The sequence below is a fragment of the Balaenoptera physalus genome (assembly GCF_965194825.1).
Source record: "Balaenoptera physalus genome assembly, chromosome: 11".
NCBI classification, from domain to species: Eukaryota; Metazoa; Chordata; class Mammalia; order Artiodactyla; family Balaenopteridae; genus Balaenoptera; species Balaenoptera physalus.
The window spans coordinates 32905957-32933697 of NC_138896.1; the positions used below are offsets into that span (position 1 = coordinate 32905957).

The 27741-nt window shown below is 43.4% G+C and overlaps 2 protein-coding genes, 1 long non-coding RNA gene and 1 pseudogene across 4 annotated transcripts; 2 read left to right on the forward strand and 2 right to left on the reverse strand.

Annotated features, from left to right (window-relative positions):
• Positions 1-2941: 2941 nt before the first annotated feature.
• On the forward strand, positions 2942-3918 carry PEX39 (peroxisomal biogenesis factor 39). The gene has a single exon (XM_082414637.1). It carries the CDS (start codon positions 2957-2959, stop codon positions 3404-3406), a length of 450 nt encoding a protein of 149 aa, XP_082270763.1. The 5' UTR covers positions 2942-2956; the 3' UTR covers positions 3407-3918.
• Positions 3919-6800: 2882 nt separating this feature from the next.
• On the reverse strand, positions 6801-7679 carry LOC309638552 (transcription factor BTF3 homolog 4 pseudogene; annotated as a pseudogene). Its single transcript has one exon. The product of its transcript is annotated as a transcription factor BTF3 homolog 4 pseudogene (transcript).
• A 12-nt stretch (positions 7680-7691) lies between these two features.
• LOC309638557 lies at positions 7692-19970 on the forward strand. Its single transcript, XR_014251199.1, has 2 exons — positions 7692-8955; positions 9130-19970. It is a non-coding gene; the product is annotated as an uncharacterized lncRNA (long non-coding RNA).
• Positions 19971-22083: 2113 nt separating this feature from the next.
• Positions 22084-27201, reverse strand: RPL7L1 (ribosomal protein L7 like 1). Its single transcript, XM_082414635.1, has 7 exons — positions 26873-27201; positions 26159-26267; positions 25327-25490; positions 24066-24203; positions 23284-23393; positions 22933-23147; positions 22084-22511 (listed from the first exon to the last, which is right to left on the reverse strand). Exons 1-6 carry the CDS (start codon positions 26911-26913, stop codon positions 22939-22941), a joined length of 771 nt encoding a protein of 256 aa, XP_082270761.1. The 5' UTR covers positions 26914-27201; the 3' UTR covers positions 22084-22511; positions 22933-22938.
• Between the last annotated feature and the right edge of the window lie 540 nt (positions 27202-27741).

Genomic DNA, 27741 nt, shown 5'->3' on the forward strand with positions numbered 1-27741 from the left:
ACCCTGCCGACGTGACCTCTTGGCTTCTGGGGTCCTCACTGATGGAGGGAAAGGCTGTGGATGGGCCTGGATGGGAAGTGTCTTCCCCTGCCTGTGGGCTTACTCGGTTTTCCTTCTTTTGCCTCCCTGCCTTCTGCATACACATGTGTGGCAGGGCACAGACTCAGAATGGCTGCCCACAGGGGCAGGGGCCTCTGTGCCCCATCAAGGGGAGGCAGCCTGGGTTACGAGTCAGCGGGCTCAGGTTCCCACCCCAGCCCTGTTACTCCTTTTCACAGGCTCAGTTTACCTCTCTGTATATAAGAGGGTTATGCTCAGTGATGTGTGAGGTCCCTCCTGACAACCCCTGATTCCTAGACTTGTCCTGTCCATACTACAGACTTGTGCTCAGGAGATGAAAGAATGCGAGGGAAGAAAAAAGATGACACTGAGACAACTCCCCACTTCCCAAACACATACATATTACTGTCCCTAATTCTGAGGAAATTTGGTCCTTACTGAGCCTGGGAGGACACCCAAGATTGGTCTTAATCTCATAAAGATGTCTTCATCTTGCCCTTGGCTGGTTGGAATGGTGGAGCAGAAAACCAAAGCCCCCCCCCCTAGGTAGGATGTTGGGAGTGGAACTGGGGCCAAGGACATCTGAGAAAGAAAGGGAACCTGGTGATTTAGGAGGGAGTCCAGAAACTGATGCAGGCCACAGAGAGAAAGGTGAGTTCTTCCTTCATTCAGTGCTGGGTTAAAAACCCCAAATGGAGTACTGCCATTCAGCTCTAGTGCTAAGCACCCATAGTTAGCGCAGATCCCACAAGTTCAAGAGCACAATCCCCAACAAGACTGCTCTTAGTTCAGGTGCCAGCTGCAAGTTCAGAGGGGTCCCAGGCCTCAGGCACTTCTGATTCACTGGGTACAGTTTGGGGGATCCCACAACCCCCTTCAGTTTCAATAATTCATTAGAACAACTCACAGAACACACAGCTCAGGAAAGTGCTATTCTTAGGATTAAAGTTTTATTAGAGAAGATACAAATCAGCAGGACCAGCCAAATGAAGAGGCGCATAGGGGAAGGTCTGAGAAGGTCCGGCATGCAGGGCTTCTGTGTTATCTCCTCGTGGAACCATGGCACATCACCCTCCTGACACACTGATGAGTTCACCAACCAGGAAGCTCCATTGAGCTTTGTGTCCAGAGTTGTTATAGGGGTTTCATCATGCCGGCATGGGTGATTAAATCATTGGCTGGAGGCTGAACTCAATCTCCAGGCCCCCTTCCTGGACCCCCCATGGCTCAAAGCCCCAACCCTCTTCCCATAACTGGCCAGCCCCAGTCCTGAAACCATTTAGGGGCCACCATGAGTCACCTCCTTGGCATAAACTATCAAGGCCCACCATGAATATCTCTTCAAATACTTGGGAAATTCCAAGGATTTAGTCTCCCCATAAGGAACCAGGGACAAAGGCCAGTCAAATTCTTTGTTATACAACACTTAGTTTGGTCAGTTTCCTCCCGACTGGCTTCTCAAGCTCACCCCTTCCAACTTTTCATCTTGACAAATTTTTTGAAGTTATTTTTTATTTTTCTTTTATATTGGAGTATAGTTGATTTACAATGTTGTGTTAGTTTCAGGTGTACAGCTAAGTGATTCAGTTATACATATACATATATCCATTCTTTTTCAGATTCTTTTCCCATATAGGTTATTACAGAATATTGACTATAGTTCCCTGTGCTATACAGTAGGTCCTTGTTGATTATTTTATATATAGTAGTGTGTATATGTTAATCCCAAACTCCTAATTTATCCCTCCCCCCCACCCTTTGGTAACCATACGTTTGTTTTTGAAGTATCTTGAGAAATTTCAAACCATTTAGATTCACCAGTTCTTAGCAATTTTGCCACATTTGCTTGCTTGCTCTCTCTCTCATGACATTTCACCCATAAATACTTCAGCATGTATCTCCTATGAACAAGGTCATTCTCCCATGTAACCAAAGCACAGTTACTGCACCTAATTTAACACTGATGTAACACTGTCATCTAATATACGGAGCATATTCAAATTTTCCCAAGGGTAAAATGTCCTTTGTAACTGATTTTCCCCTCATTTTGCTCCAACACAGGATCACATTTTGCATTTTTCACATCTCCTTTAGTCTGACGTAGTTCCTCAATCTTGTCTTTTTCTTTCTTTGTCTTTTATGTATCAACATCTATAAAGCATCCAGGCCAGTCATTTTGCAGAATGTCTCTCACTTTGGTTTGTCTGCTCATTTCCTCCAGTTTAGATTCAGAGTGAACACTTTTGGCAGGAACACTACAGAGGAGATGCAGTGTCCCTGCACCTGTAGTGTCCCTGCAGTGCATCACTTCAGGAGGCAGATGATGCCAGTTTGTCCGCTTAGTAGTAATTAAGCTTTGCTTACTTGATTAAGGCGGTCTGTGCCAGATCAGGCTAGTTTTCGATAAACTTAGAAACCTGGGTTTTATTGGCATTGGCTTCCCAAACAGCTGGAGGGAATGTAGCACTCCTGGCTTGCCTTCATCTTCTCTCCTCCCCTCTGGGAAAGCCTGGAATAGTCCTGATGGCAGGAAATGGGGAGAGAGTGGCGAGGCTCTGCAGTCGTGTCCTTTGTTCCCAGTTCTCCTGAGACCACTGGAGACATCTCCTCCATTATTTTCTGTCTGGTGCTCTGGAGCCTGGGATGGAGGTTATCTCCCCCGCCCCCCCCCACCCCCCACCACGTGTCTATGCAGTAGTCTCAGCGCATGCATGAAGGCAGGTGTGTGCGCGGTGCCCGGGCGAGTGTGCAAACTCAGGTCTTTTTGCCTGCATCGGCGTGTCGGCAGGCACGTTCCATTCTGTACAAGCCTTCCCGTGTTCTAAAGCATTCCATGTTGGAGGCTCTGGGGCGGGCTAAGTGGTGTATGTGTGGGTGAAGCGTTTCCGCGCGGAGCATGTTTTCCAGTGCTCCCCGCTCTCTGGGCCGCTTGGTACGGTCTACGCCCCCCTTCACTTCCTCCGACGGTGGTTGCACCCATCCCGCCCGGAAGCGCTCAGGCTCCAAGCCAGCCATGGAGCCCTCCGGCAGTCAGAGCGGGAGTGGCGCGGCTTCTGCACCCGCGGACTCAGCCTCGGCCTCGGTGACCCTGGCGCAGCTCCTGCAACTGGTCCAGCAGGGCCGGGGGCTCCCCGGCCTGGAGAGGCGCCACGTCGTGGCGACCCTCGGCGAACCCACGGCGTCCCGGCTCCCGCGGAGGCCCAAGCCCTGGGAGGCCTCGGGCTCCGCCGACGCCCCCGCGCCGCCAATCCAGACCCGGGGCCACAGGCCCGACGACCCTCCCGATGGGCAGAGGACCCTCCTAGAAGAACCTGGCTCCGGGGAGGTTGCGACAGCGCCTTCCTAGATGGAACATAGTGGGTTCCTGAGGCTCGAGGTCCTTTGCAACTGTGAATGAAAAATGTTGCTGCCCTATCAGCAAAGGACGCTGCAGCCATCTAGCCATCAGCCAGTACTGCGGCCCCGTCGGTGAGCCCTAGGGAACTCAGGATGGAGACAAATGGGCTGCCGCTGCCAAGCCCTTAGCCCCTGCAGACACTGTCAACGGCGCACCCTGAGGGGGCTCAAGATGGGAAAGAACAGGATACTGGCCTTGGATAGCTAAGGCGCATATCAAAGGCAAAGTGTCAGTGAGCCCAGACTCTTGCATCTACCTGTTCACAGAAAAAAGCTCAATTCATTAACGTGAGATGTCGGGTTTTCTTTAATTAACAGTAATCTTTTGATGTTCTGAGTACCTGATTTTGTCGCAGAACTCCTGTCTATCCTTCAGAGCAGTCCCTCAGAGCTATCTGAGAGGCTGCTTCCTGGGCTTGCGTCCTCAGAAAGTCTGCCAAATAAAATAATTCTCAACTTTGAGGTTTTGCTTTTTTTTTTTTTCAGTCAACAGTTTTGGTGACCATGGAGGGAACCAGAGCAGACTTCTCCTCTTCGCCTGAACTCTACGAGGAACCGGACCCTTGGTACTGGAAGAGGCCTCTTGTGCCCATCCGCCTCCTTGGAGAGTTCATACGAACTTGGGTGAGTCTCTCCTGGTTCTTGGATCTCCTGATTATTGGTTGATTATCCTGAGATTTATTTAGCAGTGTCTAACAGATGCCTGGCTCCCCAGTTGAAAGACATTGGGGAGTGACCTCCCTAGTTGAAAGATACTAGGGGAGCCCAGTTGAAAGACACTGGAAGAAAATGCCCCCCAGCTGAAAGATACTGGGGGAACCCAGTTGAAAGACACTTGGATTTGCTCAGTTGAAAAGATATCTGGGGACTTCCCTGGTGGTCCAGTGGTTAAGCCTCTGCGCTTCCGCTGCAGGGGGCACGGGTTCCATCCCTGGTCAGGGAACTAAGATGCCACACCGCGGGGCCAAAGAAAAAAAAAAGTACTGAGCAGTCTGGGCTGAATGTTTAGATAAACCTGATGTTTTCCTCAAATTGGCTACCTTAATAAGAATTTGTCAGGATAAAAGTGCACTAGTAAGTTTTATCCCCGACGAATTCAACTTTAAAACGGGAAATAGATTATCTCAAACAAAAACGAAGGGCTTCAGAAAACCAACCTCCGATTAACACTCTAGCCAGATTCATGAATGTACGGAGCTCATACTTGCAAGTACCTACTTAATTGGGAGTCAAAGGAAATCTCATCCTGAAAATGACTCAGATTGGGCTCATTTATTGAATACGCAGTTAAGTTAGAAAAAGCCGGCTTGATAAAAACATCTTTTCAAAATTCTGACCTTAAAAAAACAAAAACAAAAGCCCTTCTGGGGGAAGTTTCATTTCTCTTCCTGTGTCTTTGAGATGTAAATGTTCTACTCGATCTTCTTCCAGCCTTTTGTGTGTATGGCTTTTGAGAACTTGGTCTCTGCCATCCAAAAGGTGCACATATGGTGTACATTTGGCAGCCAATTAAATAGACTGGGATTCTGAGCAGTCTTTTGTCTGGCTGTACCAACTCTCGGGGATTTTTTGCCATCTTAACCTTCATTGCGTCAGCCTGTACAACAAAGGCCTTTACTTCCTTAGACTGTTTTTGGGAATAAACTTTCTGGATCTTGTTTAGGCAGCAGCCTTCACACTCTCTTGTGGGGAATGCCTCTTGCATCTTATTGGTTTGAGTCACTTTTTTTTTTTATTTTATTACTGTTATTTTATTTTGTAGTTAACTCCATATATTATATAAAACATAACAGGAAAAATCAACAAATGTATAAAATAAATTGAGGTGTCTGGATGGAAAAAAACACAAGACCTTTGCCTTCGTGTCTACAGATCTCTTGATATGTTGGTCTTGCACTAGAGATATCAAATAAAGATATCTAGCTTGAAACAAAAGTTGATATGCTGCAAGGTTAAGCCATAGTTTGATGATGGGCCATGATAGACTTTCTAAATCTTATCCTTAAATATTGGCTATAACAAATGCTGATATAACAAAGTGCAAGCTTTTATCATCGGACGGCAAGAGGGAAGCGTCAATGAATGAATGCAACTTACCTCCAAGTCCTCTGAAAGGAGGTGAAAAAATAAATACTGTGTTTTACCAGTGTTCCCCCAAAGCATTACTCTAAGCATGCAGGAGGATGCTATGAGCAGCTACAATAGTAATATCCAATCCAGAGGTAGGTTCAAGGCCAAGAGTAGAGGAGTGGTTGAAGAAATCCTCCTGGGGCCAGTACCATTTCATAGAATGCCCATTTGTGCTGGGGAATGAGTCTACGGCCCATTTTTTCTGATTCAAAAGGACATTCCCAATTTCAACCTTGCTGAAAAAGAGGCATTTTTGCACCTGCTATTAAGAACAGCTAGGATACAGGATAAGGCTGGCATAAAATTATTTAGCAAGCACATGCTAGCTATTCCAGTTTGAAATCTACCAAACTGTAAAATCAAAGGAATAAGAAGTTGAAGATGGAGCTGTTGTTCCTCAAGATGTGGGAACAATCTTACAAAAAGAGGGATTAGGCACTCGCTTAACTCTATATGGAGAACATCTTTCTCAGGCTAGATGGAAGATGAGGAAGAGCATTACTAAAGGCTAACCAGGCCATTTAGAGACCAAAAGGGGAGAAAACAAGGCATTTAGGACAAAATCTAGTAGAAGAAATTCCTCTGGGTCTAACTAGGTAAGTGAATCTAAGGCAACTGCACCAAAGATATGCTACCCATTATGCCAGCATGAAGCTGGTGACAAAATATCTCAAGACATTTTAAACCCAGAAAAATGTATGAGAAATATGTTAACGAAGCAAATTAAAACCAAACCTCCAAGGGTAAAATCTCCTCAGATTTGAAATCCAGGATACTCACTTTTCATTAATTCTGTGCATCATTAGAAAAAATAAAAAGTAGGGCTTCCCTGGTGGCGCAGTGGTTGAGAATCTGCCTGCTAATGCAGGGGACACGGGTTCGAGCCCTGGTCTGGGAAGATCCCACATGCCGCAGAGCGACTAGGCCCGTGAGCCACAACTACTGAGCCTGCGCGTCTGGAGCCTGTGCTCCGCAACAAGAGAGGCCACGATAGTGAGAGGCCCGCGCACCGCGATGAAGAGTGGCCCCCGCTTGCCGCAACTAGAGAAAGCCCTCACACAGAAACGAAGACCCAACACAGCCAAAAATAAATAAGTAAATAAATAAATAAATAAAATTAAAAAAAAAAAAAAAAAGAAAAAATAAAAAGTAACAAATGTAAAGATTTGTTTTATTTCTACTGGGGTAAGGAGGAGGATAAATAAAACTTTTCCAATTTGCTCTCCACTGTATACACACATACCCACACGCATACATACACATACACACACTAAAAATACCCCAACAAAAAAAACAAAAAACCCAAGAATCAAAACCCAGAACACCCTCAAACTGCACCAACACTTCGTATTTTGACCAAAAGAATAGATCCTGGGAGGAAGTGCAAAAGGCAAAATCAAATGATCGAAAAATGCTGAACAAACAGCATTATTAATATACAAAATATTTATATTACTGAACTAGTAACAGCTGATGTTCTCCGTGTCTGTAAAACTTTGGAACCACATAGCTGATTTGTTAAATCTAGTCCATGCCAGCTTCCAAAAACCAGAAAAAATTTTAGTTAGCTTCATTCTTTGATGCCTCATCAAAATTTTCTACGAGATCTGGAACATCATCATCCTCCTCATCAGTGTCTTCTGGTTTTGGTGTTTTGCTATCCAACACTTGCCGAGGGAACTGTTCAGCTAACTTCCTAAGACTTGTTAAGCTGTCAGCACCAAGCTGACTTAATATTCCAGGAAGCATTTCTGTGATTGGTTTGGCTTCTGCATGTCCAGTAATCGCAAAGGTGTTAGCAGAAAGGGAAGCTTGGACTTCGGGATTGTTGAAATGAATAACTGTCCCATCATCTTTAATCATGTTCACCTCTTCAATACCAGCTATATTATTCACAGCCAGTTTTTTCAGAGAACTCTGAAGTTTTTTGTCATCAGCTGTAGCTGTTCTATGTACCACCTTCTTCTTTCTGCGAGCTGTACCCTTGCCCCCTATCCGGACCTGAGCCTGAAGTTTGGCTAACTTTTCTTGATTCATGCTGTTGGTAAATCTGAAGCAAGGAGGGTCCTCCAACACCAGCACGCGGCAAGAGCAAGATCTGAGTCACTATTAAGATACATCTCATTAATGGCCAGATGATGGAGCCTTTAAATTGGAAAAACTCTGAGTTGGTAAAGTTTTAGGGAGCTCTCATTATAACTAGCTGTTTTATTGGTACCTATGAGGAAAAAAAAAAGGTGGGAAAAATATATATAATGGTTAACCTAAGAACTCCCTTAGTTTAAAACAATCCCCCACCCCCCAAAAAATGGTTTGGGAAGCCTTATTGTGGTCTCTGCTTCCCCTCAATGGGTCTTATGGATGACAATAAAAACATTAGAATAATTAATTTTAATTAGGTTGATTAACAGGAAAACAAGAAAAAACTGAAGGGAAAGTCTAGGGACTTTTTCCCAACAAGTTGGAAATTTTAAGGTGGTTACTTAAAAATGGAATAAATAAAACAGACGTTAATGGGATTAAATTAAAGGTTTGATACAAAACTACCTAAGGTTGGATGGGCCAAAGGGACCCACTATTGGTTCCCAACATTAAAGGGCCCCAAACAAGTCTGCTCTATTTATCCCAGTTTAAAAAAATATATTTAAAGGGCTGGAAAAAATTACACTGAGATACTTGACCAACAGTTACTTGGGGCAACAGGCCAATTAATCAACTTAAAAGATTGACAAAAGCGCCTGAATTCCTTCGTGCCCACTGGACCACCAGGGGAGTCCATGTCTTGCAAATCTTGACAACAGAAATGTAAATACAGCCCACAGAAACCTGAGACTGAGCCTAATTAACTCAATCAGAAAGAACCTGAAACCAAGGAAGAAGAAAAGGAAAAAGTGGCCTTTTTAAACTCAAACAGCTGGAAAGTCTCCCTCAGCCAAAATCTAATTAATAGCCTCCTTAAGGGTTTATCAAGGACAAATACAAATCTTAAAAGTCTTTTCCACAAATAGTAAAGGCTTAGTCATCTGAGCAAGCAAATTTAATTCATTCCAAGTGTTATTTATAAACTAGTAAGTTTATATTGTGATAACTGATTCATAACTAAGTTTTTTTTTTTTTTTTTTTTTGGGCTGTCCCACACAGCATGTGGGATCTTAATTCCCCAACCAGGGATCAAACCCGCGTCCCTTGCAGTGGAAGCTTGGAGTCTTAAACCACTGGACTGCTAGGGGAGTCCCAATAACTAAGTTTTTTTTTTTTTTTTTTAACAAATACTATTTTATTCTTTACAAAATACATAGTGATCATAAGGGTACAGGTCACAAATTACAAACGGGAAAAGTTGAGACAAATGCGTTAAATGACAACAAGGTTGTGTTCACCTAGAGGGATGGGATAGGGAGAGTGGGAGGGAGACGCAAGAGGGAGGAGATATGGGGATGTATGTGTATGTATAGCTGATTCACTTTGTTATACAGCAGAAACTAACACACCATTGTAAAGCAATTATACTCCAATAAAGATGTTTAAAAAAATGACAACAAGGTACCCATTAATACGGAATCCATTTAGAATAAAACAGTTCTTTGTTAAAGTTAGACAAGGCCAAGAGGAGGTACCTTGTTGAGTAGAAAATGCCAGTTACCTAGAAATATACTTCTACCAAAAAGTAGAGAAGTGTTAGTAGTATACCTAAATTAAATCATAGCATATACAGGTCCAGTGTTCCACAGTACAACCATTGGTTTTAGGCAGGAATCTGCGAGAGACTTGACTGCCTATCTTGCTGGAAGAGGAAAGCCCCAGGACTGATTATCTTCCCTACCTTCCGTGAAGCTTTGTTCAGGTGACTTTGGAATGTGGTGTCAAACACCCCATTCATTTCTGCCACAAGTTCCCGCAGAACAGACACTGTGGACTCATCACTGGCATTCAGAATCCGCACAAAGAATTTATTCTATAGTTCACCACCTTTTAGCTCAGAAATATTTTGGCTAAGTTTCCAGAGGGACCCATCCCAGAAGACCTGCAGGTGTTTCTTGAACAATAGTAAATGTGCTAAATCTGCTATACCAAACAGATCTACCTGGTAGGGAGAAGAACAGTTAGCCAGGATCTTTTGTCCTTCCAGGATCTGTACAGTCTGAAATCTGCTGAGGTTAAAAACGTCTAGCTCTGCCCTAAGGTCAACACTGTAGGAAAAGTCCACTATCTTCAAAGCTTGATTGTTTTTATTACAATCATAGGGATCGTGGATTCTGTTTCTAAGAATCAGACTCCTTGGACTCAAGTCACCATGGACTATTTCTGCTTTGTGCAGTTTCTCCACCATTGTCAAGAGGTTATAAATAATCAACACTGTTATTTCATGGGTAATAAATTCACTGTATTGAAGATCCTGAAGGGTGAAGCAGTTTATATATTGGTGCCAAACGATACAGCCATCTTGGTATTGATACCAGCTACACAAATTATCACACTCCTCATTTAAACCTTCCTTTAACTTGAAGTTGATATAAAAGTCCCATGGGGGCTTTCCTGGTGGCGCAGTGGTTAAGAATCCGCCTGCCAATGAAGGGGACACGGGTTCGTGCCCCGGTCCGGGAAGATCCCACATGCCGCGGAGCGGCTAGGCCCGTGAGCCACAACTACTGAGCCTGCGCGTCTGGAACCTGTGCTCCGCAAGGGGAGAGGCCACTACAGTGAGAGGCCTGTGCACCGCGATGAAGAGTGGCCCCCGCTCGCCGCAACTGGAGAAAGCCCTCGCACAGAAAAGAAGACCCAACACAACCAAAAATAAATAAATAAATTTATTAAAAAAAAAATCCCATGGGACAGGTTGAGAAGATACCTTTATTATGGTTAACTCTGCAGTTTCTTGGCGACACCCAGAATAATTTGTAGTCTTCGCATAACAGGTATTCTTGTTTAATGCAATAATCCTCATTATCTAATTCAATTTCCTTCTCTATTTCCAAATTAGGCATTGGTCTATCTTCTACAAAAAACTCTGCAGAGGTACTCAGCTCTGGTTGGGATTTTAGTAGTTGTCTGCGATACTGTGAACACCAGGGTGACTGAGTAGGGCTGTCTATAGTCTCACTAGTGAGCTCCAGTTTCTCAGGAATTTGACGACATTTGATGGAGGAGGTGCTTGTAACTGAGGCAGAAGATCCAGAGAACCCAGAGGAGTGTGTGGCTTCACAGCTGTCTTCAATAATTGTGCTCCAAACTGCCGAAATCCACACTGCAGAGGCCCTCCTTTCCACATGCTGCCTCTCCCCTTCTGCGCAGTTCTCCCAATAACTAAGTTTTAAAGTGAAGCTATGCGATCTCTAGTTTTGTCTGTTTATGTGTCTGTGTGTACATTATTATGAGACATTATTATGAGATGTATCTACCCCTAGAAATATTATCAAAATTAAAATTTAAAAAGAGCTCTATATAATTGACTTAAAAGTAAGGTGTTACAAACTAAATATTTCTAAATATAAAAGAAAGTGGTCGGAATGAATTTCAGGTTTATGTGACCTAAGAAATATTCAATATTAAATTAACATCTCGTTTTTAAAAATATTTTTTTATTGACGTATAGTTGATTTACAATGTATTAGTGTCAGGTGTACAGCAAAGTGGCTCAGTTTTATATATATACTTTTTTTCTTTTTCAGATTCTTTTCCTATAAAGGAAAAGAAAATATTGAGTATAGTTCTCTGTGCCATACAGTAGGTCCTTGTTGGTTATCTATTTTATATATAGTATAACATCTGGTATTAAAGCTAGCTTAAGCTCGCTAACTTAATTAATATAGACATGTCTTACTGTATTGTACCTAGGTTTACTAAAGGTCAATACATTCACGTCTTTTTTTTTGGCTGTGTTGGGTCTTCGTTGCTGTGTGCGGGCTTTCTCTAGTTGTGAGCTGGGGCTACTCTTCTTGGTGGTGTGCGGGCTTCTCATTGTGGTGGCTTCTCTTGTGGAGCACGGGCTCTAGGCGCACGGGGTTCGGTAGTTGTGGCTCGTGGGCTCTAGAGCACAGGCTCAGTAGTTGTGGCTCCTGGGCTCTAGAGCACAGGCTCAGTAGTTGTGGCGCACGGGCTTAGTTGCTCCGCGGCATGTGGGATCTTCCCGGACCAGGGCTTGAACCCGTGTCCTCTGCATTGGCAGGTGGATTCTTAACCACTGTGCCACCAGGGAAGCCCCACATTCATGTTATTTCTGTTACAGACTTTGTCAACAATAACAACAGCAACAAATTAATGTGGTAGGATAATATTTTCATAAGTTATAAAATGAAGGTAAATGAGATAAGAGTTTTCAGGTGAACTCTTTTAGAAATAATTATGCCGGGTATGTCTGTCTAAAATAGTTTCTCTAGATTTTTGGTAACTTGAGTTTTGCTAAGTTAAGTTAAATGATGGGAATTTATTGAATGTCCAGGTCGTTTCAAATGAGATAAAATGCTGAAACATTAATTGCTAAACAGGTCTAAAGTTAATCACTTTATTCTTCTTAGGAAAGGAAAACTAAAGATGTCTGGGTTTATTACAAACATACCTTGTACCACATTGAGGAAAGAAATTATTTTATATGTTTCTAGAGGTTATGGGATACTCCTAATCAGGGAATGCTGGTATGACAAACAGCTTATAATTACTTGCTGCTTGTTGGTTTGTGCTAGAGATTAAGGTTTTTAACAGTTAAAATTGTAGTATGTAATTAGAACTACTAAAGATAATAAGGGAAATATTTCAGTGTGCAAGGAAAGTAGGATGTGTGTTTTCAGCAAAAGAAGGTATGAGGAATGGAAGTACATTTTGTTAAGGGGAAAGAATGATTTTGTCCTAGAGCTGGTTATTTCTGTATTAAAAAAAATAAGGGACAAATTAATATGAATACAGAAACTTGTAGAAGATTTGTAAAAAGGGAGCCCTGAAAAAGGAGTTTTATACATGGTCAAGCTCAGATTAGATTCAATTTAATTTCGTAAATGGATTTTGTTATTAAAAGTAGACTGGTGCAAGACTGGATTTGGTTCTCTGTTAAGAGAATAAAGTTTTCTTGAAATACTGCTTTTTTTAAAAAAATTTTATTTATTTATTTATGGCTGTGTTGGGTCTTCGTTTCTGTGCGAGGGCTTTCTCTAGTTGTGGCAAGCAGGGGCCACTCTTCATTGCGGTGCGCGGGCCTCTCACCATCGCGGCCTCTCCCACTGCAGAGCACAGGCTCCAGATGTGCAAACTCAGCAATTGTGGCTCACAGGCCCAGCCGCTCCACGGCATGCGGGATCCTCCCAGACCAGGGCTCGAACCCGTGTCCCCTGCATTGGCAGGCAGATTCTCAACTACTGCGCCACCAGGGAAGCCCTGAAATACTGCTTTTGGTAACAGATTTTGTGAGTTTTTTTGCCTTTAAGTGATCTTTTTTTTTTTTTTGAAATTTTTTGTCACTTTGGTTAAGTATTGTTTCACAGTGACCTGTGATCCTATTTGACCAAGTGTTAATATTTTTGACAAATATCCCAAATATCAAATTCTAACAAAAGTTCTTTTTTTTTTTTTAATTAATTAATTTATTTATTGATGGCTGTGTTGGGTCTTCGTTTCTGTGCGAGGGCTTTCTCTAGTTGCCGCGAGCGGGGGCCACTCTTCATCGCGGTGCGCAGGCCTCTCACTGTCACGGCCTCTCTTGTTGCGGAGCACAAGCTCCAGACGCGCAGGCTCAGTAGTTGTGGCTCACGGGCCTAGTTGCTCCGAGGCATGTGGGATCTTCCCAGACCAGGGCTCGGACCCGTGTCCCCTGCATTGGCAGGCAGATTCTCAACCACTGCGCCACCAGGGAAGCCCAACAAAAGTTCTTTTGACCTCTGGCTAACTCTGGGATGCTTCAAAGGAACCCTAAGACATCTCAGAGAGGAATATTAAACTAATTAGGCCTATTTGGTATGTTAAATTACTTGAGAAACATTGTCACATGATTGGAGATGAACCTTAGTTATATTGTATGGATAAATGTTATAGATATTCCAAAATTTATGTGAAATTCCTAAAATTCTGATACGCTCTGGTATAGTATTATCAGTCATAATTCTAGTTATTATCTTAAAATGTTACATGTCACAGAAATATCCAAGTTTCTTGCCAATTGCCTTGTAATCAGATCTTTAACCATGCCATTTAAGTCTTGTCATTTATAGACAATCATTGGTTTACTCTGATGCTTTTATAAAATGAAAATCTTCCAAGAAAATTCATTAGAAAGGATTTTTGACAAATATAAGTTTCTGATAACTTTTGGATCATACCACTGAACTAGGTAAGAAATTACAAAACTCTAATGGAAAACCTGAACACTTCATCCAGATCATCAGAAATTAATTACATGGGACTGAATGAACTGATAAACATGATTTATAATTTTATGACTCTTTCTGTAATATCCTGGCTTTTAATCTTTGTTTTCTAGAAAAACCTTTCCTCTTATGCTATGACCTACAAAAAGTTGATAAAATATACCTTTATAAACAAAGATGAAACATTTATCTTTTTCACTCTACCTAATCCTTACAGAATTTGGCTTCTCCAGCTGGGTCTCCTGTGGACTTGATGGTTTCTTACAACTAAATTACAACTAGTTATACTAATCATTGTTTTAATTTATTCTCTTTGTTTCCAGATAGTTCATGCTTTGTGTCTCTCTCTGCTGTACTATGACCTTATTAATGTTACTAGCTTTATTACTTATCCCATATAGTTTATAAGACTGTCTCTTGCATTACCCAGTGTGTAACCAAGTCTCCAACAAAATTAATGATGGCTAAACATCTTGAGGAAATAGATCAATAATTCTAACAGTGTGATTCTAGATATGAGAAGAAGCAACAAGGGAAAACATTTCCTGGATCATAATAGACTAGTAAGACAGGTGATCCAGAGAATTTTAGATTATCAACAGGGCCTAATCCAAAAAAAGTTAACACACTGAGTAGGCTATCAACAGAATCTTTGCCTGATCTAGGAATGAGCCTTCCTAGCACCATGGGACAAAATTGGTCATGAAACGTCTCCCAAACGTTGGTCTAATTTTATTACTAAGGGGAAGCACTGTGGGTGAAAAATGTTGCCTGCCATATCAACAAACAAAGGATGCTGCGGCCATCACGCCATGAGCCACTACAAACGCCCCTGACGGTGAGCCCTGAGGGAACTCAGGAGAGACAAACGGGCTGCCACTGCCAAGCCCTCAGCCACTGCAGCCACCCGAAGGGCGCACCCTGAGGGGACACAGGAAGGGAAAGGACGGGATACTGGCCCTGGACAACTAAGGTGCATAGCAAAGGAATGATTTCAATAAGCCCAGACGCTTGCATCTTCTCATACATAGAAAAGTGTTAAATTCGTTAACTTGAGATGTTTGGTTTTCTTTAATTAACCGTCATCTTTTGATGTTCTGACTACCTGGTTTTTGCTGCAGAACTCCTGTATATCCTGTAAAGGCTCCTCCCTTACCTCTTTGGAGCGGCCTCTCAGAACTATCTTGAAAAGCTGCCTCCCAGGCTTGAGTGCTCAGAAAGTCCACCAAATAAAACATAATTCTCAACTTTTAGGTTGTGCATCTTTCAGTCGATGCACTGAGATCTGGATGGTGTGACTGTGTCCTGCATAGACTAGGACCCTGGATACTGGCCACTCTGCTGTTTCTCTTTTGTGCATTCACCACCACCTATCAGCTGGACTTAAGCCTCCTGGGAGCATCACTGTGGTGGTTGTTTTTTTGTTTTTTTAAAATTTATTTATTTATTATTTTTGGCTGTGTTGGGTCTTCATTGCTGCGCGTGGGCTTTCTCTAGTTGTGGCAAGCGGGGGCTACTCTTTGTTGCCGTGCGAGGGCTTCTCATTGCAGTGGCCTCTCCCAATGCGGAGCACGGGCTCTAGGCACGAGGGCTTCAATAGGTGTGGCACATGGGCTCAGTAGTTGTGGCTCACGGGCTCTAGAACACAGGCTCAGTAGTCGTGGCGCACAGGCTTAGTTGCTCCGTGGCATGTGGGATCTTCCCAGACAAGGGCTCGAACCCGTGTCCCCTGCATTGGCAGGCAGATTCTTAACCACTGCGCCATCAGGGAAGCCCCACTGTGGTTGTTTTGTATTTGTATCTCTAGACTGTGAGCCTCAATTAAAAAAAAGAAAAAAAAAAGTAATCCTGTTTCAGTCCTTATATGTAATTGAAACAAATCTCATACTTTACTACTTGCAGTGCATAGATGTGTTTTCATTTTTAAAATGCTACTTAGGACACACTAAACGGTTCTGACCCACTGGGAATGATTTCTTAGGAGTGTAGAAGTTAGTGTTTATCTCCTGATTCAGCTTATTCTGGTGGTTTGTGGAAGTGAATTTGGGATCCAAGTGGCATTTTTATTTCAGACAGCCATTCTCCAGATAGGCAGTGAAAATAAAGGTTTGATGAAAAAACTTGGCCCCAGAAGGACAACGAATGAAATCTCAAAGCATAAAAAAGAGCCAGTCAACAACAACCCCTAGAACCTTAGGCTCTAAGAACCAGCTGGGTCAGGCAAGGGGCTAGAGCCTCTAGAGCCAAGGAAAAGCTTTAACTACCTTCTAAAGTCAGTCTCTTTAAATCAGCCACATGGCTCACTGCACCTACTATTGTTTCCTGAAACTAGGTCTTTTGTTCTCCCTACACCTAGAACATGGCAGGTATTTATGTTGACTGTCATGAACCCACATTAACACACACTAATAGGACTAATTTTCCGCAGAAGAAAGGATAGTCCCATAACTTGTTCAGGGAATGGTATATAACATGGTACACAATACAGAAGAGCATAATTTTTAAAACTTCCTTTATATAGAATTCTAAGTTAAAAACTGTTGTTTTGCTTAATACTCTTAACCATGGGAGGCAGACAGGCTAGACTATATTAGCCCCATTTTATAGGCAAGAATGGAAACATTTCCATATTTAGTATACGACAGATCTGGGGTATAAACCCTGGGCTTCCACACTCAACTGCTCTTTTCCCGTGACTTTTTGATACATCATTTTAAAGTAATCTGACTTCACAGTGCTTTACAGTATAAGAGTTACATATATAACATCTAATCCTGGCAGGTTCACTCTTGAGCCAATTAACTGTGAAATAAAATTCATATTTTATGGAAAGAAGAAAAATTTAAACAAAAAAATCTTCTCTGCCTTTTGGCTTCCTCTCTCCCACCACTGTGCATTGTGTATCTTGCATTATGCATTGACCAAACCTTTACTATCGGCAGAAATTTCTACTCAACCATAAAGAGCAACATTCTCCTAAGACAGTTCCTTAAAGGTAACATTCCTTCTTGATAAGGGGTCACATGGTGCTCAGATGTGGATTATGTAAATTGTCAATAATATGTCATTTGATGTACAACCCTCCTCTGTCTCAAAAAGCATATATAACTGTGTCTTGACTTCTAATGGGCGGAACAATTCTCAGGGCTTTGTGAGATGCTCTTCCTGGGTTATAATCCTCAAATTTGGCTCGAATAAAATTTTCCATTTCTTTTTTAGATCGACTGACTAAAATTTTTCATCGACATATGCTTGGTGTAGTCAGCAGGATATCAGAGACTCCTGCCAGAGGCCACCGGGAGTCTATGCAGAACAAGTGCTCCGTGGCAGCATGGGCCCATTGAGCCCCACCTGCTTCTCAGCACTCCCCAGGTGTTTTTGGTGGGTTCTCCTGATATTTGGATCTCATTGTTTGGGTGTTGATCCTAAAAATTTTATTTGAGTTGGTTTTCACTTAAGACTTAGAGTCTTAAGGGGCACCGGTGCATTTCCTAGGCACCTAGGGGGTCTGGGCAAGAGGCCCAGGGAAACATGTGGCTGGGTTTTTGTTAAATTTGGCTTAAAAAAAAAAAAAAGAGTTGATATATGGTCTGAACAAAACTTTTTTTTTTAAAAGATTTATTGATTGATTGATTGATTGATTGCTATGTTGGGTCTTCGTTTCTGTGCTAGGGCTTTCTCTAGTTGCGGCAAGCAGGGACCACTCTTCATCGCGGTGCGCGGGCCTCTCACTATTGTGACCTCTCTTGTTGCAGAGCACAGGCTCCAGACGCGCAGGCTCAGTAGTTGTGGCTCACGGGCCCAACTGCTCCGCGGCATGTGGGATCTTCCCAGACCAGGGCTCGGACCCGTGTCCCCTGCATTGGCAGGCAGATTCTCAACCACTGCGCCACCAGGGAAGCCCTGAACAAAACTTTTGCTAGTGAAATCAGAGACTGAATTATTCAGCGCCAAAGAATAAAGGGACATTTTGCTCCTTCCAGCCACAAGCCATCCTCAGATGACTGAGGATCTTTGGGAAGTGTCTGAGGATCAATTTTCATGATGTGTAGCGGTCCCATAGGGAAATCCCATTACAGTCATTAAGTAAGTACTGCTCATCCAGGCGGCGTGACAGAGGCTGATCACCTAGTGTTCCGAGCACCCAAGATGGTTTTAGGCTGTCATTGCGAGAAACTGAGCCACCTAAAAGAAGTCCAACTAGGGAATTCCCTGGTAGTCCAGTGGTTAGGACTCTGTGCTTTCACTGCCGGAGGCCCAGGTTCAATCCCTGGTCAGGGAACTAAGATCCAGCAAGCCACATGGTGCAGCCAGAAAGAAAAGGTTAGTATCTGCAGATTTTGGTAACTTGAAACTAAAACAAGGTAAATTACGAGAATTCATTCACTATCCGGGTCATTTCAAACAGGATAAAATTCTGGAACATTAATTGCTGGGGAGGTCTAAGTTCTTAGAAGAGGAAAACTAAAGCATAAGCATAAGTTTGTCAATCAGGAAATGCTGATATGACAAACAGCATTCTTATTTTTTTTGGCTACACCACGTGCGGCATGCAGGATCTTAGTTCCCTGACCAGGGATTGAACTCGTGGCCCCTGCAGTGGAAGCTCCGAGTCCTAACCACTGGACCACCAGGGAATTCCAGAAAAAAATTAAGGTTTTAAGGTTAAGAATTATAAGGGAAACATTTCAGTATGCAAGGAAGTAGGATGTGTGTTTTCAGCAAAGAAGGTATGAGGATTGAAAATGCATTTGGTTAAAGGAAAAAAGGTTTTGTCCTAGACCTGGTTGTTTCTGAATAGATACAGAAAGTTGTGGAAAGTTTGTGGAAAAGGAACACTGTGAGAGTTTTGTGCATGGTCAAAATTGGCTGAGATAAGATTGAACTTAATTAAGGAAATGTTTTAAAGGTAAAGTGGTACAAAACCTGAATTTGGTCCTCTCTCTAAGAGGACAAAGTTTTCTTAAAATATTGAACTGCTTTTGGTAATAGATTGTGAGTTTCTTTGTGTTTAAGTGATCTGTATTTGCCATTGAGATTTTTTTTTTAAGTAAGTTTTTAATTTTTTTGGCCATGTTTTTGGCTCATGGGATTTTAGTTCCCTGACCAGGGATCAAACCTGGGGCCCTGGCAGTGTGCACACCGAGTCCTAACCACTGAACCACCAGGAAATTCCCTGCTATTGAGATCGTTTATCGTCACGCTGGTTAAGTGAATTGCTATTGTTTCACAGTGACCTGTGATTCTATTTGACCAAGTGTTTTAAAACTTTTTGATATTTTTGACAAAGTTTCCAAAGATCAAATACTAAATGAAGGTCATTTGACCTCTAACTTTGAGGTTTTCCAAAGGGTCCCTGGAGCACCTCAAAATATTTTTCTCTCCATCTCAGAGAGAGGAATATTAGACTAATTAGGCTTATTTGGTATGTTAAATGGGGAGCAGTTAAACAGATGGTGATAAAACTTATTAGTTTATGTCATATGTGTAAACATTATTAATATATACATTCTAGAAATTAAGTGGAACTCCCAAAATTCTGGTATGTCCTTGTAAGTGATATCAGTCATAATTTTAGTGTATGTCACAGCAGTAACCAAGTTTCTTTTCAATTGCATTGTAATCAAGTTCTTTAACCTTGACTCTTAAAGTCTTTTGTCATTTATAGCTAGCTATATGGTCAGTTAACCAGGTATTTGGTAGAAATGAGGTTAACTTTAGAAAGAAAAAGATTATGTTTCAGTGAATATTCTAGTTTTGTTAACTCAGGTATTTACTGACTAAGACTCACTTCTCAGATAGCTCCTTGCAAAGTTTAATTAAAAGGACACTGTTTCTGAAGGCTATCACAATACTCTTAACTTTGGATGAAGATCAGATTCACCATGACCTGCAACCAGGACATTATTCATATTGGAAAAGACATCAGATAAAGGACTCCTTGCAGCCATGTTGGAAGGGACCATATCAGGCCTCTCCTGAATGAACTGAAACTCGTTTTTGTTTTTTAATAAATTTACTTATTTATTTTTGGCTGCGTTGGGTCTTCGTTGCTACACGCGGGCTTTCTCTAGTTGCGGCGAGCAGGGGCTACTCTTCGTTGCGGTGCGCGGGCTTCTCATTGCGGTGGCTTCTCGTTGCAGAGCACAGGCTCTACAGCACAGGCTCAGTAGTTGTGGCGCACAGGCTCAGTAGTTGTGGCGCACAGGCTCAGTAGTTGTGGCGCACAGGCTCAGTAGTTGTGGCGCACAGGCTCAGTAGTTGTGGCGCACAGGCTCAGTAGTTGTGGCGCACAGGCTCAGTAGTTGTGGCTCACGGGCTTAGCTGCTCCACAGCATGTGGGATCTTCCTGGACCAGGGCTCGAACCCGAGTCCCCTGCATTGGCAGGCGGATTCTTAACCACTGTGCCACCAGGGAAGCCCTGGCAGGCAGATTCTTAACCACTGCGTCACCAGGGAAGCCCAGTGAGACCCCTTTTAACCAGCAATTAATGCTGCCTGTTCTGGCCACAAATAATCCTTTATATTAGATGTTGAATATCAGGTAGCTCCTAACGGGAACCAGTGGATTTATGGAACAAGTTTATGACCTTGGCTCTCCCCAGTAGGGAGATTTACAGTTGGTTTCCCTTGGTCACTTACTTACAGGCAGCCTTGGAAACAGTTCCTGCCAAGCTGTCAGTCTGCCTTTAGTGCAGGCACACCGGTTTCTATCAATCATCAGCTTTCCAATGGTACTGCCATTTGGCCGTGATATTTAATTCACCTCATGACCCACGAAGAGTCAAACTTTTGCTCTGAACAATCCTTTCTCCCAGTTTAGAGGAAATATTGATACTATGAAAATGGTTTGGTTCAGGAGCATTTTGGCTTGAACTTTTGCTAATAACATTGTTCCTCCTACTACCAATTTAAATAAGTTTGTGGAACTTACAAGGTGATAGTTTCTTGACTTTCACACTGTGTCATTTGCTCCTACTAAGATAATGTTTGAACGACTTGAAACTATAGATCACATCTATAGTTTTCTATAAAATTATGGACATACACAATGTACATGCAAGGAAAACCGGCTTAAGTCCCTTTTTGGACAACTTGGAATTGGCTGTCAATCCTTGACAAATATTCTGCCAGTATAACCCTCTAAAAGAACCGGGCTACTAGGACCCGGCATCAAGGGACATGATGGACACTGAGGCGGGCAAGCAGCCCCCTAGCTTTGAGGGACCAAACATTTGCTCACCTAATGCTTTCTGTCAAAAGATTAATGATCAACAGGGGGAAATTGTGAAATACATATTTTATGGCAAGACAAGAAAAATTTAAACAAAAAATCTGTGCCCTTTGGCCTCCTCTCTCCCACCACTGTGCACTGTGTTCTATGCGTTATGCATTGACCAAACCTTCCCCATTGGCAGAAATTTCCACTCAACCATAAAGAGAAACGTTCTCCTAAGACAACAATTCCTTAAGGGTAAAATTCCTTCTTGGTAAGGGGTTACATGGTGCTCAGGTCTGGATTATGTAAATTGTCAATTATATGTCATTTGATGTACAACCCTCCTCTGTCTCAAAAAGCTTATACAACTGTGTCTTGACTTCTAATGGGCGGAACAGTTCTCAGGGTTTTGTGAGATGCTCCTCCTGGGTTATAATCCTCAAATTTGGCTCGAATAAAATTTTCCATTTCTTTTTTAGATCAACTGATTAAAGGCACAGGGGCTCAGCAATCTACCACCATGTTAATAGGAAACACCCAGTGGCTTGAAGGGAAAAAAGCCACCTTGGTAAGCCTTGGTCTTCCACAGGGCACAGAACCAGAGGACACTAGCAAGGTCAGAGCCTGTGTGACCTATCCTGGTAGTGCAGGACTTCTTCACATAAGGTGCCTGGGTCCCTGAGAAAGATCTACAAACACCCTAAACTTCCAAGAAAAAAACTGGAGTGTATGCATGTTTTCCTGGGGAAAGGGTCCTTCCCTTCGCATAGATCCAAGAGTCGGTTAAAATCCTGAGCTAGAGAAAAGCACTAAGCCAGTTGCAAAGATGATAAGGAAGCTACCAGATACACCTAGAGCCAGCCAGTCAGAGAGCTCACTAAGCTGTCACGGAAGTTAGAACACAGACTCACAGCAGACAACAGGGCATTGTTTTTGTGTGCTTCTTTCTAATTGTATTTCAAGTTCTTTCCAAAACAAGGCCCTTGGATACCCCAGGTTCAATATGCCCCTGGGCCTGGTCCACTGCTGTCTTGTATTGGTATGTGGGTATTCGTTCGTTCACCAACATTAAATCCCAGGATAGGTGTGATAAAACAGGACTCCCTCCTCCATGGCACAAGTCCTTTGCTGGTTTCAGAGGTAGACGGTGGTCTTTGCAGAAAACACACAGGAACTTTTCTTGGAACTGAAGTGGGATGAAGAGTGCCTGCCCTGAACATCACCATCTTTTCCCTGACCCTTCCCCTCCAGTTTCTGAAGATGATACAGCAGAAAATAATCTTGCTTGAAGATACTGGGTAACAATTCCATAATACAAAAACATATGCTTCCAATGCACTGTGCTTTCAGATATGCTGAGGAAGAAGAACACAACTTCATTAATTCAAATGCAGCTTGGCACCTAAGAGTAATCACAATAAAGAGCAATTTCAAAGAATTAACATTCCTTCAACAGAAGTGATGATTTAGATCTTCAGGTCCTTTTTGAAATTAGTTTTCAATATTATTCTTTCTCCATCTCCAGCTAAATGACCACAGCAACACAGGTTTTTTGGTTAGTCAGTGTTTTCTATCCTGTAGCTCTTGGGGTACACAAAGCCCCATGCCCTAACCAGGCATTCACTGTTCCAAGTATCTCCATCCATTAGACTTGGGAATACCAGCTCCCCTACCCCGAGTTATTCTCATACCCTCGTAAATGCAAAAAGATCTTTTAAGAGGCAAGGCATAGCCCATCCAAAGTCAGCCCAAGGGCAGTTTTCAGCCCTGCCTTACCTGGGTTTAGTTCAGCTGCCGGATGAGCTGATTGATGCGTTCACCTCGATAGCCAGGTGAGCCCACTTCCTTGAGGAAGCCCACTCTATTCTTGGTAGCGTGACGGGCCACTGAGAGTTGAAAAGGGCGCAAGAACCCTGAGATCACCTGAAAATTCTTCCCCGGAAAGGCAATTTCGTGAATGAGGTCTTCCAAGCAAATGACACCAAACTTCCCTAAGAAACATAAGGTTCAGATTCCTTTATTCAACATTTTCCCAGCACACACAGTGAGGCTCTTACATGCCAGAGCTTGGCACTCTGGCAGTTTCTTGGGGCCCTTTCTGCTCCGGCTCCTAAGGTGTTCACTCACCCAGGTGCTCCTCAATCACTGTGTTGTCTGTCAAAGGGATGATTTTATTCTTGACCTTGGCTTGTCCACGTTTCAAGATGAGTTCCCGAACTGACTTCAGATTTGGAAATCTACGTGTGGCAGAGTAAAATACAACCTCAGCCACCCCCTCACGGCCACGGGGCACACTGCATTACACTGGCCACACAGTCCGGCAGCCTGGCTAAGGATTCTCCCAACCCCCCTCCCCAAAGTGTCCTGCAACATGCTGCAGCTGGGATGCTCGGAAATTCACCTGAAGGAGGTGAAAAACCCAAGCGGCCCTATGTAATTAGAAATTAAAATTTATGCGTACAAATGCTCACCAAATAAAAATATTTATTTTCCAGGCAAAAATACGTCCTGGCTTATAGTCTAGGACTTTGGCCTTAAGTGACCCTATTCAAGAGTTTGAAATGAAATCCAAGCCTTTTTCGGGTTTTACTGTTTGAAGGAATACTACCTAGCTCTGCTTCAAGATTCCAAGAATTAATCTGTCCTCTACTCGTCTTACTCAGCCTTAGCCTACAACTGACCAAACCCTGCCACAGCTCTGTTCAGACCATTATCAGCTGCTCTGAGAACCCCTGCTCTACCCGCCCCATGTTCTGAGCCTCTTAAGGCTGGCAGTTGATTCCTGATGACTGGTCGCAGCAAAATGTCCCCTGGACACGGCAACATGAGCACTGGAGGACAGTACCCTGTGCCTCCTAATGTTCTCAACCTTCTCAAACATGTGAATTCACACAAAAATCCGTACTCACCCCCAGGTCACATAAGGTTCCACTATACGAAGCGTTTTTATGGTTTGAGGAGTTACTTGCATAAAGACACCACTGAAAATCTTTTTCAGGCGAAGTTTTGCAATGGTCCTCTGCACCAGTAAACTCACCCCATTAATCCTGAAATGAACACCAGAGGAAGTCAGGCTCTGTCCAGCAAGCACCCATGAAATGTCTGCCACTACTGGGCACCCAGAGGGTAGGACACAGACTGTGACTTACAAAGTGCAATTGAGTGGGAAGCAGCTGTGTAAACAGATCATTTCCATGCTATGTGGAGCAATGCCTGAGGTGCTAAGGGAACAGAAACGGTCCTTGAATTTGTGTGTGGGGGGTTGAACACATCAAGCTAAGGAAGCCGGGCTTGCTTCTGTGAGCATTAAAAGCTATGGAAGATTTTAAGGACTTCCCTGGTGGTCCAGTGGTTAGGACTCCGAGCTCTCACTGCTGTGGGTCTGGGTTCAGTCCTGGTCGGGGAACTAAGATCCTACAAATCACACAGCAGGGCCAAAAAAAAAAAACCATAAAAAACCAAACTACGGAAGATTTTAAATAAAGGAGACATGATCAGATTTGTTTGACAATCACTGAGGGAGCATATAAAACAGAGAGTAGAGCATGACACCAGAGTCCGGTAAACCCAGCTAAAAAGCTGATGTGATAGTCCAGGAAAGAGATTATGGCCGTGGTAGGAGGCTCATACATATTTAAAACCCACAGGTTACTGATTTGGGTGCCTAGGTAGGGAAACAGAGGCAGAGCTTTATGTGCTGATAGGAATAGGTAAGGTATCACTAAACGTGGAAAAAGCTTTCTGTACGCTCCCCAGCACTGAATATGCTCCATCCACTCGACCCTGGTTCAGTTCCTAAAAGATGCCTTGATCCCCCACTTCAGGACTTTTTCCATCTGTGCCTGGAAAGCCTTCCCTCAACCCTTTCATGTTTGCAGGTCTCACCTTCAAGTTCCTGCTTCAGTGTCCCAAACCACGACACACCACACTGAGGGCCCCTTGTCCCCACATCCAGCACTTTACCCTCAAAGCAGTCAGTGTATTCTCATGTCTGTTTGCTTAAGCTCAGTCGCCCTAATCTTGAAGACAAAATCTATGTTTTGCTCACCCCTGAATTCCTAGCACAACTTGCATTAATGGCTTAAGGCCTACTATCTCATCTCCCTAAAAAGGGCCTAAAGCTGAACCAATAGTTTGCCCCAGCCTCATGAAATCCAGCAAGTTCCCTACCTTTCGATGCGTAAAACAAAGGCCAAGGAATGTTTATCTGGCACTTCCAAGCCATGAGGTTTCACTTCTAGTCGTCTGAGTCGCACCCCGTCACGTAGTTGCCGCCAGGAATCATGTAGGAACCATTCTAGTCGCTTAAACTTGATCTCTTTTCCTTTCCTCTGCTACAGAGAAGGCAAACCATCACCATTTTATGCCTCTAGTCATCTTTACTTCCACAACAGTAATTCATTAGTCACTACTGATAAAGCTTATTTCCCCCTATGTTCTGGAAAAGGGTGCAGACAAACATCCTCTATTCTTATATAGTGGAAAAATCAAAATACCCGAGTGAAGGTGGAGTTGAGAAAACTTGGGAACTTATTGAGAAAAGTCCCTGCTAAATAAACAATAACCCAATTAATTTACATGCTGTCAGCCAATGTTTACCAACAAGTGTTTATGGAACCTAACACTGTGTCAGGCATCATAAAGCTCACACTTGTTTTGTTACCTGCCTCTGAAATACGTATTTCTCCAAAAACATTTAGCAAATAGCAAAAATCGTTTGGTATATTAAAAAAGTTTTCTTTCAGGTACACAAGCATGTTTGGTCTCTCAAGTCACTTGGTATGAACGTGGAACCCACCATTCACTTTTTCCTTAACTTTACGCCAGTATTTTGTTCGCGGAAAGTGATACATATTTGCTAAGCAAAGACAAGAACCCTATACGTTGTATAATCCAACCGATGGGAGAAGAGACTGTCAGTACCAAATCTAGTTCAACACATGCTGGATAAAACTCATCAAATACAAATTCTAATTCCCTTCACCTGGTTCCCCACCATTACCTCCTTCCTTTGCAAAAGCGCCTGCTTTGCCTGGGTGGCTTTCAGGGCCTGATAAGCCTTCCTCTTCTTCAGGAGATTTTCTGGAACCAAAGGGATCTTTTTTCTTGGCCTGACACAGAAAATGGAGACGAACGATAGTATTAAGTAAACAAACCTTCAGTGGATTTCCAAAAGATATCCTGGGCTTCGGGAAACATTACTGTCTTCAAATTCCTAAGGACTGAGGCGCGTCTGAAATCTGTGGTTTCTGGCTCCAGTCTTCAAAATGGACCCCTCACATTCCCTCGTCTCCAAAACCTTTTAAGAAGTCATGAACCCCTTAGCCACTGGTCCTCATATACGTCAACGGAGCTTTTACAGCCACAGCTTTGTAGACACCATCAGCAATGAGATTCCGCCCCGTGGGGCTGGGACGGGTGCAGACCCATCTGTAGGGGTAACACTTACGCCAGGCTGGAGGAACCCACTCTCCAGCCCCGCTGCCTAAAAGTCAATCCACTCCCCTTGAGGTAACCCGAACTCGACTGCAGCCCCCTCCGCCCGCCCAGCCAACCCCTACGGCTCCTTACTCCTCCCTCTCTAATCTGGAGTCTTTCCTCTTCTCTCCCTTCAGTCCACAATTATCCTTATTTTCCGCCACCGAGAAATAAACACTGTGGATGGCACCGGATGCTCGAGACGCCAAGCCAGAGACGCGCAGCCCCCAAGACTTACTCTTCCTCCGCCATCTTTCCAACTCTGCGGCTACTGCTCATGCGCAGCCCCACCGCGTGGGGAAGAGAGAAACTTCTCTGTTTACTCGACCATAGAGACGTCTACTCTAGCTCATGGAGGGGCGGTCCGGGCCGTTTTAGTGGCCGTGAACAGCTGAGGTTTTCCTAACCCCGATTCCCGCCAAAAGTTGCACAAAGCTTCCTTCGCACCGCTTCGAAGCTTTTTAGAGCCATGTTATCTTCAAAACACAGCCCTTTTTATTCCAGCTGTACTCTCATAATGCTGGAGGCCGGTGTGTAAACAAACAACGAAACGCTTCCCACAATGCACCGACTTCCGGTGGGGGGTGGGAGCTGCTCCTCCAGTTTCCGCTCGCTGGGCTGCACGTTTTCTTGGCTGGGTGGGGAGAGCTCGGGTTATGGTTTTGGCTCTCACGTGTGGGTGGAGGTGTATATGGACTACTTAGGACGGTGAAAAAAGGCAACTCTGATTCTGTCGGCCTGGCTCCGTCAGTGGGTCCCTGAGGGTTCTTTAATCCCTCTGTCCCTTAGTTTCCTTTACCCATTAAATGGACATAATGATGGATCTTGCTATAGCCTTAGGCGAGTTATATGAACTACTCCATATAAAGCGTTTAGCACAAAGTCTGGCAGTAAGCAGTTAACACTTCGTTAATTATTATTGGTGCTGAACCGAAAACTGAAATTTCAACTTACAAATCAGGACCTTCCCTCATACAGCTCTTACGACCTGCCATATGCTTCCTTCTTTTCCGGTCTTCATAAAACAATGTGAGTCCCGTCCTGTCTTTTCTGAAACCTCTAGAGCAGCGCGTCTCAAGCATTAATGTGCATAGGAGTAACCTGAGC